The 13995-nt window shown below is 40.3% G+C and overlaps 2 protein-coding genes across 2 annotated transcripts; both read right to left on the bottom strand.

The window, feature by feature from the left end:
- Positions 1-2613: 2613 nt before the first annotated feature.
- On the bottom strand, positions 2614-3381 carry LOC137914008 (phospholipase A2, minor isoenzyme-like). The gene is made up of 4 exons (XM_068757626.1): positions 3333-3381; positions 3091-3238; positions 2866-2999; positions 2614-2732 (listed from the first exon to the last, which is right to left on the bottom strand). Exons 1-4 carry the CDS (start codon positions 3379-3381, stop codon positions 2614-2616), a joined length of 450 nt encoding a protein of 149 aa, XP_068613727.1.
- Positions 3382-5675: 2294 nt separating this feature from the next.
- LOC137914003 (5'-AMP-activated protein kinase subunit beta-1-like) lies at positions 5676-8975 on the bottom strand. Its single transcript, XM_068757621.1, has 7 exons — positions 8822-8975; positions 8563-8716; positions 8216-8309; positions 7441-7555; positions 7191-7324; positions 6926-6994; positions 5676-5753 (listed from the first exon to the last, which is right to left on the bottom strand). Exons 1-7 carry the CDS (start codon positions 8973-8975, stop codon positions 5676-5678), a joined length of 798 nt encoding a protein of 265 aa, XP_068613722.1.
- Positions 8976-13995: the final 5020 nt, after the last annotated feature.

The following is a 13995-nucleotide window of genomic DNA, read 5'->3' as shown; positions in this document are numbered from 1 at the left end:
ATGTGAGTCATTGTTAAGGGAGAACTGTTTAAGGGGAAGTACAGTCGCCAAGTGTCCTTCAAAAATGAATTGAAATTTACACATGTAAATCAAGTCGCCACCATGGCCCTGTATTAAATACTGCAGAAGACATCCAGTCGGAGGAGCCTCCTTTGTAGCCTTGGTTGACCGAACCAGAGAAATCCCATCACATCCAGTGTGACACACGTGTTGGTGCGGGAAATAGCGTTACCCTGGCAGCACCACAGACAACCTACCATTTGGATACTTGGGCCTGTGTCCACATGCAAAGGGTGGAGTCATTATTACCTCCGCCAAGGTTGTTATGTCTATGGTGTCTGTCTGTCTGATTGTTGGCAGGATTACGGAAAGACCACAGGATGGATCTCGATGAAAAAATAATCTGAAGATGAGTCCTGGTCTAACTTAGATACCATTAAATCTTTGAGAGTGATCCGGATACTAAATAAATATATATATATACAGATTTTCCCATTTACTTATAATGCATGCTTTTTCAAAAAAGTATTTATTGTAAAATATGCATTCAATTCACTTACCAAAAATCAATAGTCCGATATGCACTGTCATAGTTAGAAACCTTCACGTTTACTTTTCATGATTCGTGTAAAAATATACCAATGAAAATGACATTTGGTGATGATCCAGATCACCATCTGGATCAAGGACGTTCTTTTTTTTTGTGGCTTGGGAGGTTTGTGCTCTCAGTACTTTTCTCCCTGGCTACTGTAGCAGTCACAGCGGTGAGTCTCTGCTTCTTCTTCAGTTCCATTCCTTCTTTGAAATGTGTCAGTTCGATTCCTTGTATATGCTTGTGTCCTTCTAGTAATAGTGCCCATGTAAGACACAGTTCGCACGTATAACAAATATGAATACACTGTAGCCGAAAGCACTGTTTATTCACGAGTGTCAGCAGGGTAGGCAGTAAAAACGATTTTAAAACAATGGTGGTCGTGGTTTGGTTTTTCTTATTTTACATAACTAGAAACAGCTTTGTAATGAGACATTCCAGTCACGCAAAGCAGTCATCACACTAAGCAAAAAACCAATCACAGGTGTGTCCTGAGAGACCAGCTGTTAAGCTACAGGAGTGCGCATGAGATCCACTGTCTTCATTTCCTGTTTCTCTCTCTGTCTCATCAAGTAAATGTTAAACCACCAAGCAATTATCTCAGTAAGCAGCCAAATAACATTTACTCGTATCCCACTGTTAAAGGAATCAGGTACCAAAGTGATACAGGAAGTGCGGTCTTATTTAATAAGAAATCACCATATGGTAATTTTAATTATTTAATTATTCATCTAATGCAAGCAGGACATCCATCAGTACATGATATCAATGACAAGCGATAACTTCTTGTGTGTTTTGAAATGAATATTGGAAGTATAGTAGAACTAGAAGAAATCTGAGACACAAAAATATCAAGAGGATGAAATCAAAATATTTTAGTTTTAAATTAACTAACAATATGGTATTTTTCAATTCAACCTAAGAATCACACAAGAGCAAAGGAATGGTAGACGAATCCTGAAATGCATGTTCTGCTACGAACATATGCAGATTATCAATCTTGTCCTGCTGATTAATGGTGCCATAAAACACAAATGATCAATTACTCAGGCAATGGCAACTACATTTAGTCACTCTTTTGGGGGATGTTCTAATGTGCAGCAAAGCACTTTCGCCGAAAACAATGCTTGTCATCAGGGTATATTTCATTTGTCATTGCTCTCTTTTTATCCTTAAGCCTTCGGCAGCCACAGCCGGCTGATGGCGAGCAGTCCGCCAGCTTCAAGCTGCTGGTGCTTCCACTGCGGATGTTAAGTGTCATCTTAACAATTGCCTAAAGACTGATCCAGTGGGCTGCAGACACAGCTGTGATCACACGAGAGTGAGCTAACTGTGGTGATGATGATGAATATATTTATTAGATAGAATGTTAGAGTACAAGTACAGTCACACAGTAGCATGTATTACAGTACAAATAAGGTCAAACATCCTGTCTAAGAGGAGCATTTCTAAAAAGCCCTCGCGGTCTTGTTTCCGTTGAAAGTCCTTGATTGGTTTGTACACGCAGCCAAGTTGCCAACCACATTTGTTTGATTCTTTTGCCAAGTATTCACAAAGGAATCCAGAATTTTGCTTGCAAAACGTCTGGCAACTTGAGAGCTGTGTGTGAAAACTGAGAAGAGGAAGAGATTATGGGAATGCCTCAACTAAAGCTGCTGGGAAAATACTGCCTGTTACCCAATGATGTGTTCGTGCCGATGTTCCAAACATCAGCTTACTTAAATCTAATAAAATAAAGGAAAAAAATACATATATATATAATTAGTCGACGCTTTACTGAATTGCTAGCTCCAGAAAAATGTGGGCCACAGTGCCCTCTAGGGATACTAAATATTAGTAAACAGTGCAAAATTTGAGATGCAGATCTAAATGTGTTTATTGCAAGAAGTAGCAGGTTATTTTCCTTAATGGATGTGTCATATGTTTTTGTTGTTTGAAAACTACAGATCTCAAAATAATCAATCAGTGAACCCCCCCCCAAACAAAGAAAAAAGATGTCCCTCATTTCCGGCAGCCGTTCTTCACTGACAGTTCTCGCTGGGCAGGTGCTCGTGATCGGGGTTCCAGTGGGATTTGGAGAAACACTCGACGGCCTTCCTGTCACACTCGCAGATGAACATCTCGCAAGAGTCGTTTTCAACTGAAGAGAGCACAAAATGACCATCAACCGTTTTCATCGAATCAATTCTCCCCAAACAGTTTTATCATCTACACTTTTACTCTCTTACCAAGTTGCTATGTTGGATTCGGTTTATCAGGTGAAGCATACTCACCGCTGCAGGTGACCGTTCGGCTCTCCTCATGGCAGCTGTAGTGATAGAGCTCAACGTAGGGATCGTCTACAATGGGCCAACAATCAGGGTGTAGTTTAGCGTCATCGTAACACCGGTCGTGCGCTTGACAACATCTACAGGTCAAAAGGTCAAAGACAGTACTTTTTAAAACAGTTTTTTCTCTCTCTCTCTCTCTCTCATATAAAGCAGTCACTGAAGCGTCACCTGTCCAGTTCATCCACCGGCTCCCCAGAGCCTCCTTTTCCACAGTAACAGCCGTAGTCGATGTAGTCCAAAACAGGCCAGCTACCGGGCATCACGCACAGCATCATCTGTCTGAACTGGTTGAGTGCCTTGTAGTCAATGGACAGGGCTGCGGTACGGCAGGCAGGCATAGTCAGGGCTCTGGTTATACTCGTCTGAATAATGTACGCATTCACAACCGCCACCAGTCACGTTGCACTCACCAAGAGACAGGCTAGCGGCCGAGAGGAGCAGAGCGTGAATGGTCTTCATCCTGAAGCCGGTCGGCGAAAACAGGTGTCGCTTGAACATCGGCCCCCGTTTATATACCGAGTCTAGGACCTGGAGATGTGCACCTGTTCACACTAGAAAGGGTCACACGTTGCATCAGCCCCCTGCTCAGACTTCTGAACCCACCTTCCTGTATGTGTTCTGTCAAATCCAGGGTTGTTCTGTCTTGAAGTTAAGGATCCATCCAAGATATAGGGGACTAATGGCATGCAAGTGATTTGGGGAAACTCATCTGAAGAGCATGGATCACATATCGTGTGCATTTTGATCACTCTGAAGAAGCCTAGTCATTGAATCATCGTCTTCCCACCAAGTCCCATTACTTTTGGATAAGCTTCCAAAATTCTCGATTATTACGCAACATCCATGTCAGGTGAAGAAAACAAACATCCGACAAAACTAAACATCACCATGTGTGGAGCGAGGCGGAAAATCCCAGACTTCAAGAGCATGATGAGCAGGGTAGCAGACTGTGCCCTAGCGAAAACACGTTTGTGTTTTCCTTTAAAAAGCTGCCCAAACTCAATGTCTGCTTGTAAGTTAGTTTCTTTTCGAGCATATTGTAAATAGAAGCTTAGATTGGACAATAGATGACCTGAAACCGTCTTGCATAACAGAATAACAGAATAAAAACAAACTTGCAAGATAATCTTTAATACAAACATCTCTAAAAACAGAAAATGTCTTCACACCAGCAACGGTTCAAAGGGACAATCGGTTTAATAATTGTTCTGATACAACAGCAGCGCTGCCACAAACATGAGAGTAGCTGTCAGATGTATTGGATTTATTACATGATGATAGTTTACTTAGAATCTAACCTTGCAGGTGTTAGTGACAGAAATACCATTATACAGAGTACTGGACCACTTTGAGAAGGAAAAAAAAAACATCTGAAAATTAAGTTAATTACAGAAAAGATGTTTAAAAAAAAGTATGACAATCAAGTACTTTTATGAAGATGCTGCTGCAAATAAACTAGTTTAAGAGAGGGAAAATAGCCATATTACAAGAAGAAAGTAATTTTATAACAACAATAGCTTGGATGGTGTAATATCAGCAGTGTTACAAGCACCACAATCAGTGCCGTGAAGCGTCGTATCCAGCTGCAGTCGACAAGTTGTTGGTTTCAAAACAAAAAAAACACTGAATTTGGTTGCATCAACACACTCATTTGAGTGTATTATCGGAATATAGCAAGTTTAAGTCAGTGTTGAATTTAACCTGCTTTACATTCATCTTTCTTTCTTCAATATTTCCTATATAACATTTTCACAAATCAACCAGGAACATCACTTTATAGATACGAACGCTGCTACTATAAATCGATAAATGGAGTTTTACAGCAGATGCCAGTGATGTCACATGGAGAGAGCGTCTGGTCTCAACTGGAATGGATTCACATGAGCATGAAACTTGTGCAAAGACGTGAAGTGTGAGGATTATTCCACCTTTCTGGATGATCAGAAGGGTGGAAAGCAATAATGTTGATAAATAGTTGTACTGTAAGTGTACATACACTGTATGCATATTCTAACTTACAAATAAATATGTGTTACCACAGTGCAAAACTTATGTATTCTGAGGTTTAGATCTAATTCAAGTCTAAAAAAAAAAAGATGATGTTCTGGTCTCAACTGGAATGATATTGGCCACAAGAATGCAATCAACTATAGGAAGAGCCTTTCTGTTTGTTGGATTTTGACAACAAACCACATCATGACACATATCACAGAGAGACTTCACAATATAAATATATATCATCTGGGTTTTGCATGGGTGTTATTAAGGACATATTCCTCAAGGTAGACAAGCAAGAACTTCAAAACAGTGCTTAACTACTGCAGCCCCCCCCCCCCCCCCCTTCCTAAATGTATATTCAGTCTTGATTGTACAGCTGCTGTCTTCACAATCACAGAAACCTTCCTCATTACTTCCTGATCAGGCATGTCGGAGTGTCTTCCCTCATCGTTATTACCTCTCAGTGTACTTTAGCAACGATAATGTTTGTGAGACTATAAAGTGAAATCGTGAACAAATACAGGCAGGTTCTGCAGGACTGGAGAGATATTAGCGTCCGACACAGCGGTGTGAGAGAACTGGATGTGCAGTGAGTGTACACGATATCTTATTACTTATGATATTCTAAGAATCTCATCGAGGTGACTGCTAACCTGTGTTGACCCCCTTTCACCAATAAATGGACCGGATTCACCTGCTCACTGCCTAGTTTGTATTCCGTACACTCGGTATGCCGGCTAACACAGAGTCCTCCATCAAATGGGCTTGTACAGTAAGGTGGTGACGTACTTCTTCTTGTAACGATGTGTCGCGCTGAGCACCATCACTCCGTCCTGTAGTGGAAAAACGTGACATGGAGGAAGAACTGTCTTCAGAAACTCACATTTTGAAAACAAATACATGGTTACACAGTTTTGAAAGAAGTAGGCCAGCGGAAACAAAGCTATCAGTCGTAGCATGCGCAGCAGCAACGGATTAATGGAAGCGCCACCCACTTATCTCTGAGCCGCTCTGCTTTCTAATCCCTGTCAACAATGGGACAATATAATGTGATATACTCCTGTCTCCTGCTGTTCAAGAACTATTTGTGGAAACTAAATGCTTCATTTTGCTGATTTACAATAAAGAGAGTTTCCATGCATCATTTTCACAACAGGTGGAGGATGAAATACGTTTTCCAAGTAAACGATTCGGGTTTGAATCCTATCTGTGTTTGTATGTTCTCCCTGTGTCCGTTTGGGTTTTCTCTGGGCTCTCTGGTTACCCCAAAAACATGAAGCTTAGGTGAACTGATTACTCCTAGTGTGCGTGAGTTGTCTGTCTATGTGCCCGCCTCTCAGTCGTATTAATTATTAGCAACTGCCAGGAAGCATTTGTTTTGGGAATGTTCCTTAGTAACCTGCGACAACAGAGCTCCAGTGGGGCCTGATCTGCTGTTTCCCAGCTGATAGTGCTGCTATGAAAACATTTGGATGGGAACACAGAAGCCGTCTCGTTTGCCAGCTCAAAGAAAATAAATAAATAGAAGACTCGTGTCCAAGGACAGACGGCCCTTCTACTGGAAAAACTAAATGAAAAAAACCTCAATGCTAATGCTAAGCAACAATAATACGCCCTATCGTGGGTGAATGAGAGCAAACTGGAATGGGCTGAATTCAAATTTGCCTAAAAATTTAAGAATAAAGGAAAGTGAAGAAAGCAATTAGGAAATGCACATCTAGGTACACATGTGCAACGCCTCATTGGATTATGCCAAACGGTTTTTGAAAAATGTGTGTTACAGCACAGCCTGAACTTGTGTGATCTATTTTTTCCTGTGTGTCCTGATTTCACACGAACCCAGTGCTGCTATTTATAGCTTGACTTGCATGTTTTGTTTGTTTTTCCTGTCACAATAGTGGAAAAAAGGGAAATGATCCGTCCTTCAGCTCCCCTTATAAGCAGCTTGTTAGAACTTGAAAGATGCCGTGCTAGTACGGTAGCAGCTGCAGAAGCAATGCTTTACCTTGATGGAGAGAGCATAGAGGTGGTTGAGCATGACATGGTTGGGTTCTGGGAGTAATGCGGGATCACACTGGAGACAAAAACATACATTTGTAGTCACTTAGTTGTATGTATGCAACTAAATTACAATTGTCTCAGAGTGATATATTCCTTTTTTGATTGGTTATTAAGCTTATTGTGAAACAATTCAATATTTCATTTGACATAAGAGAGAATAACAATTCTATTAACTTGGAAGAAAGAAGAAATATTTGGGAGCCACTTACAGAAATCCCAGTGTCCTTGTTCAGAATGACCTGCAGGAGGTGAGGTGGGAGGATGGGCGGAGACTTGAACTTCTCCTCCTGTTTAGGAACATAGGCATCCTGATGATATGGGCCCGGAGGAGAGCTGGAGAGGTCTAATTTGGGAAAGCGTGGAACAGTATAATTGAGACACAACACCAATTACTGACATCGACACAGGTTCAGGTTGGAACAATCGAAACGGGAAGCACGAGGATTTGTCACCACTAACCTGACATGTCAGAACACTTCTGCGAGTCGACCATTAGAGCATCAAACACCTCGAAGTCAGTCTTTTTCACCTGGATGACGTTGTTGACTGTACCGAGTTGACTCGTTACAACTGGCTGTCAGGGAACACGACGCAAACATATTGAGCGTAAAAAGTAGCATCAAAACTGATTTCTATTCCACACACACAAATAAAATGTGTGGCATGTTTTACCTAGACGGGCAGAGCACTATGTAGTGAGAAGCGGAGGTAGGGAAAATAATAGCTTTGATTATCTTGTTTTTTATTCAAATGTGAGTTAATAATTACTTAAGTCTCGTCTTATATTATTTGTTGTTGTGTAATGAGATCATTTGTCCCCATTTTAAAGATTCCAAGTGGAAGGAAGTTTAATACATGACTGGTGGTGGTTTTTATTATCTCAATCTTTGATGTTATAGGAGACCTTAGTGCAGTTTTCAAAAAGGCAATAATTATTGATATTTCCAGTAAAAAATAATCATCTTAAATAATCCGTCTCAGTATTGACCACAATAACAGACATCGATTTTTGTATAATTCAGCAGCTCTATGATAAATGACTAATGTTTAAGGTCATATATTTGCTCAAACTAAGAAATGAAGAAAACTGCAGGCAAAAGAAAAAGAAAAAACACCTTCAAATTTTTCGTAACCAAAAAATGTCCCTCAGTTGAAACGACGTTCACAGATAAAATATATAATGTTTGTTTGCACAGTAAAACAGAAATGATTAGAACAAATAGTCACTGCTAACCTCGGCCGGGTCATGGGTCCACTGGCCATCCACATAAAACTTGTACTGGTGCTCCCCCTCAGGTAGATCAACGATGGCCACAAAGGTGTTCTGACTGAAGAGATTAAGACACAAAGGACAGTTAATGCGGTTCCTCCATCTCTAACCTTTAACCGCATCAGAAAGCACGCCCTATAGTTAGTGCACTGACCTAAAACAAGCTATTAAACCCTGACTACAGAAGTATTCTTGCAGCAAAGCACATAGAAACACAATGAGACTTGATCCTCTGTCCATAGAATAACTAAACGTTTCATACTAAAGAGGTTCAACAGATGCATTTAATCATTGTTATCTGAAATAAAAACCTTCTAGTAAGAGGAATCTTGTTGGCCCAGCTGTTGAAGGAACCGGAGAGGTAGACCTCCTTGCCATCTCCAGTCCAACGAAAGACTGTTGGTCTGTCCAAGGTTGGCCCTTTGTCGTCTGCTTCCAAGTCTTGCTGCCATGCAAGGAACTCTTCTTTCTCTGAAGGAGCCTAAAACACCCAGCATGCGTCTGCTTACTGTCCAAAGGTCTCCGGGGAATGTCAAACTGGCAGCAGATGAAATGTTGTTGGACCACAACTCACTTTAATGTCTTCCCCATGAAATATATCTGCATCCTCTGGACTGTCCATCAGGATTTTTGGCCTCTCCCCCTCTTTGTTGCCTCGGCTGTCCCGACGCTGGGCCTTCTCCCCCTGGCCCATGGAAGCCCTCTCGCTGCTCGTGTTTCCCATGATTCTGTCTTCCTGTCAACCGGCACAAGGGCACTGATGAATTAGACAAACCAGCAACTCAGAAGACGATACAATATTTGATAAGTGACTAATCATTTATTGGTTCAGGAAGCGTACTGGCTAACATTATTACTCAAAGAGCAAGATACAGACCTTTCAATGCACTTCCTGTTCAACTGCATTAACAATATTCCAGAGTTATATTTGTATGAGACTTACCGGTAATTCAATGATACCTTCAGTTGTCAATGAAGTTGCTGGACATTTTGTATATCATATACTTGTGATAAATGGCCGCAAATTATTTGAAAACTATGCCACTGCTTCATTACAATCTAAAAGAAATAAAAAATCATCGCATTTACTTTTCATGTTTACAGTAAATTAATAGGGAACTAGATAATTAAGCATCTGTGAAGAAAAGGAAAAATACAGGTGTTTCAAATTAGCACAGACCTTCATATCGCTGCCACATAAAACTAAACTACAACAGGAAACTTCAAAGAGCCGAAGAACATTATTGTTATCTTTTAGTCCATTTCTTCACGCAAGCTGCTCTGACACTGAAACCCCGTCAATTCAAAGCTAATGTCGCGTTAGCTCAATTTAAACCCTGGTGTGCACGCACATAACACCCACTGTTACTCGTTATGAGATTAATCAGACACATATACTAACTTTGATTTCTCAGCTTCGCGTCTGAAGAGTACCTGCTTTGATATACGACCTAGCTAACAAAAACGCATGCTAAAGCTAACGACAGTTAGCGCTAGTGCGCGTCGGGACCGGCTGGGCGTCCTTGGACCCAAACAGCACTGCTCGCTGCATAGAATCGCTACAACTTTAAACAACCAATTCAGTGAAAGTAAATAAAAACGGTCGAGTAACGTTTTACCTCGTAAATTCTTACCGTCGCAGTGGAATGTGTTCAGACCATCACTCGACCCAGAAAGCTACAGACACGCCCACTGCTCTGCGCATGCGCACTGAGTCGCGCCGGAAAACGGGCTCGTTTTATTATGACAGTACTGAAGAATCACACTGTGTATTAATTCTACATATGTGCATACTATTGTGTACTTTTTATTTTTTGGGATACTAGTTCTTTTATTTTTTTATTATTCCCATGTGTTATAGTCTAGTGCCCTGCAACGAGAGATGCAATTATATGTACTTTACACTAGATGGAAGAGTGAGACAACTGTAGTGTCAACATGAAGACATGGATGGAAGCACGCACATACACAAGCATAGTAGAAGTAGTAGTAGTAGTAGTAGTAGTAGTAGATGCAAGATTCTAAATTGTGTTGGCCTTCAGATATCATACCGTACACTGTGAATTATGTGGAATGTGAAAACACACCAACATATTTTTATGTAACTTTCTTACTGTGTTAATATGTGACAGTGATTTATCTCATCATTCACTACATTTTGAAATTCATAATTGCTGATTTAAAAAAAAAAGTAATCTGCAACTTTTCTTTCCCACAGCCATTCACAACATTCACTGAAGCTTTGTTCAACATGGAACAGGCAAAGAATAAATGGCGCTTTCAGCTTCCAGCTTCCAGCCTTAGAAAATGTGTTAACTGTGAGTTCTCGAATGTCACAACTATTACATTCATTAAAGATACAGTTATACAGCATACAAGTACTTTTCACTCAGACGTGCAGACCAGTTTGACATGAGAGCAGAAGACAGCTGCTGTGGCCCTATTTTCCCCAAGCAGCACTGAAGTGATGACCACAAGTATCAGTGCACCTGTCAAAAGATGAGGCAGATTTGACTTGGACCAAAATCATATCTCATTAGTAATAATGAGTCCTAATGAGTAATATCTCATTAGGACAAACACTCACTATGTGCAATATCTAAATGTGCAATAACAAATGTACTGTATTTCTCTCAAAGCATGCACTGATCACTTTAAATCATACTTGTATTTTAAGGCACATCTACCTGCATTTTCTTATATTATTATTAGGTTGTACTACGCACCGGACGGAGCAGTGCTCCTAATCTCTTTGTATATCCACTATACAAAGACAATAAAGGCTTTCTATTCTATTCTATTTCTATTAATCATGCTCCAATTTAGGAATGCATTTGGCCCCGTAGGTGATACACCTATTGGAGCGTAGACATAACGCTATTAGGTCAACATGATCTTGACATTTTTGAAATGTTTGTCAGTGGCCTAATTTAGCGTTTTCCAATTGTTGTTTGGATTTTTTTTTTTTATATGTTACTTAAAGCTATGTCTTGTGCAATACAAAGTGAAAAACCTGTTTCAATAGTCAGATGATGGAGGTAAATTCTTCTCACACTAAGTTATCCTCACAGAGAAATTAATTATTCATCATCACCCTATTATCTTCAGCGTCCCAGCAACCATTGCTCCAAATGATGAGGGTGGGTGGGCACAATGGATTGTAGTACACAGATGTTGGTCCACACGAGGTGTTCAATTACAGATATTAAATGCCTTCACAGCATTCTTCCCTTGTAATGAACAGAATATATTGTTGTTTTCTCCTCAGTAGGCTTCACATCTCTCAGACAGTAAATCTCATAGCCAGGTATTTACAGTAAAATGACCAATTCAAGCTGATTGCAGTGATTGGTTCACAGCAGCTCCAAAAATTGAATTGGCTCCAAGGAAGAATTGAGACATGACTGATGAAGTTGGAATGCGGTGCTATTGTTTGAATTGGGAATTTTAACTTCAAAATGTATGGAGATAAAAAGTGTTTTTGTGTGTGTGTGCCTAAACCCTAAACTGGCTCGTTTGAAATGTTCTATTGGCTCACAGGCCTGCTGATGAACTTTGTGATGTGCTTGCATTTCACTGTGGCTCCGCTCCTGCCTCGCGTCCCATGAGCCATGACCACACCGGCGCGGCTGTTTGCTGATGCCCGTCCCCGCTGAGTTAAACCATCGCAAGGCATATCAGCCATCTGCACCACAGCACCTGGACCTCATGCACTCGCTGTAGGACAAGCCAGATAACCTTTAGACAGAGCTCCTCTGCATTACAAATGGGGTGTGATGACTAACACTACTTGGCAAGCTGCTGTGAACCGATCACTGCAATCAGCTTCAATTGTGGTCATTTTACTGTAAATACCTGGCTATGATATCTTTTTTGCAAGTTGTCTATGATAAAAACATTTTGCTACTGCTTCTAACTGTACAAATAAACCTCTTCACATAAATTGTTGCTTCATGCAATAACAGTCTTACTGTTTCCACATATATTAATGATACTGTCTGAGAGATGTGAAGCCTAATGAGGAGAAAACAATAATATATACAGTTCATTACAAGGGAAGAATGCTGTGAAGGGAAAACAAATAATATCTGTAATAAGTACATGATAACGGCCCTGTAATAATGAATGTGATTGCTGAACACTGAAAATGGAAATTAGCATTTTTGTTATTATCACATCAAAACCCAACAGTGATAGATGTTAGCCCTTTTCTTAACGGCTTACAATTACCCTTAGTATCTCAGTGTGTACCGTATTTTCACGACCTTATGACGCACCTGGTGATTCGGCGCAGTCTCATTAACAGCTGATTTTTCGGTATTTCAAACATACAAAGGGCGCGCGGATCAAAAGGCGCCGGCATGATAGGTGCTCGTTTATCACGGATTTGACGGCGCCCATTTGATGCTTGATTTGTCAGATAAGCTCCAATCTTTTCAAGACCTGATTTGGCTTAATGCCCAATGTTCATTTTTTTTTCATTCATTCATTTTTAAGCCTTGACACATGTGAACAAGATTAGAAAACGATTGCTTTCCAGAAATTATCTACTCAAAACTGCATAGCAGAAACATTTTAGAGTTTTCAAATAATATCCTGATATGATTACATTAAATATTTTGCTTTTTAATGCTAAAATGTTCTCATACTATAAACTAATCTATTAAAAAAAAAACCTTTGCTAGCGTTCTTATTCAGTCTTTATCACTAAATAAAGTAAACTTTAAAATAAATTTGAAGAACAGTTTCACCTGATGGACATGAGAAATTATTCCTAAGCCTCATGTCCCAAATGACATGAATGCTGCATCACAAGGTCGAAAGCAATCTGTGTGGCTATTTGAGAGGAATAACCTCAGACTCTTCCAAAGCTCAAGTTTCACATTTAACTCAGCTTTTAATGTAGCAATTAACCCAGAGAAGAGCATCGTTATTGAATCAGTTATGAAACAGTTGCATAACATCCTCCTCAAAGCGATTTCTCTACCACACACACACACACACTTGCTCATTGCTTGTGCCCTTTCATCTCTACTTCCTGTTTAGCGTCTGTGCGACTTTATCTCTCTATGTCTCCTTCTACTGCATGTCTTTCTCCGAATCTTACAGTTTGACCTTCTGTTCGGTATCTGGCGAGCTGCTGCTGGCTACTTTCTATGTGTTGCTGACAGACAAAAGGATAGCTATAGCTTCAGGGCAGCAGAGGTCCACTTGGACTTCAACACTTCACTTATTTCTCTCCTTCTTTATTTCCTCCAGTTTGACTTTGTGCAATTTGGCAAGCCTTCAAGACCAATGCTCAGTGGTTCGTCTTTGTGAGAAAGCGATGTCTTGATGATATAAGAGGCAATCGTTTTCATTTCTGTTGTAGGCGAGAATTCCACTGGCATGGTGCTGTGAGGTCGGGGCTTCTGTCCATTTTATGTACATCGTACATCTCAGTTCCTACCCACTAAACTCTTTTCAGGGAAAGCCTTTTGCCCTCTGTTGAATTTTTAGTCTCCGATGGCAATATAGGAAACACTGTTTTGTTTTATTTGTATTTTCTGCTTCGACAAGTTGCAGCTCTCCAGTCTGAGAACACACAATTAAGTGCTACAAACAAGTGTGAAATCAATTCAACGCGAACAGACATAAAGGTGTTTATTTTGGGCGCGCAGTTTTTATTTTTAGTTTCTTCTTTTGGCATTTGGGTCATGAAGACGAAAATCATTTTTGAGCTTTTGGTGAATAATCTCCATTAT

This window comes from Brachionichthys hirsutus, unplaced genomic scaffold, assembly GCF_040956055.1.
Source record: "Brachionichthys hirsutus isolate HB-005 unplaced genomic scaffold, CSIRO-AGI_Bhir_v1 contig_647, whole genome shotgun sequence".
NCBI lineage: Eukaryota > Metazoa > Chordata > Actinopteri > Lophiiformes > Brachionichthyidae > Brachionichthys > Brachionichthys hirsutus.
The sequence above is the reverse complement of the archived record's forward strand: the minus strand, read 5'-3'. Positions and strand labels throughout refer to the sequence as shown.

Coding starts and splice junctions, on each gene's coding strand:
- LOC137914008 (XM_068757626.1), bottom strand. CDS start 3,381: ATGAAGACCATTCACGCTCTGCTCCTCTCGGCCGCTAGCCTGTCTCTT. Junction 3,239..3,332: donor GGCCGCTAGCCTGTCTCTTG/GTGAGTGCAACG, acceptor GCCGTACCGCAG/CCCTGTCCATTGACTACAAG. Junction 3,000..3,090: donor CCGGTGGATGAACTGGACAG/GTGACGCTTCAG, acceptor TTTGACCTGTAG/ATGTTGTCAAGCGCACGACC.
- LOC137914003 (XM_068757621.1), bottom strand. CDS start 8,975: ATGGGAAACACGAGCAGCGAGAGGGCTTCCATGGGCCAGGGGGAGAAG. Junction 8,310..8,562: donor AAGATTCCTCTTACTAGAAG/GTTTTTATTTCA, acceptor TAATCTCTTCAG/TCAGAACACCTTTGTGGCCA. Junction 6,995..7,190: donor ACAAGGACACTGGGATTTCT/GTAAGTGGCTCC, acceptor TTTTGTCTCCAG/TGTGATCCCGCATTACTCCC.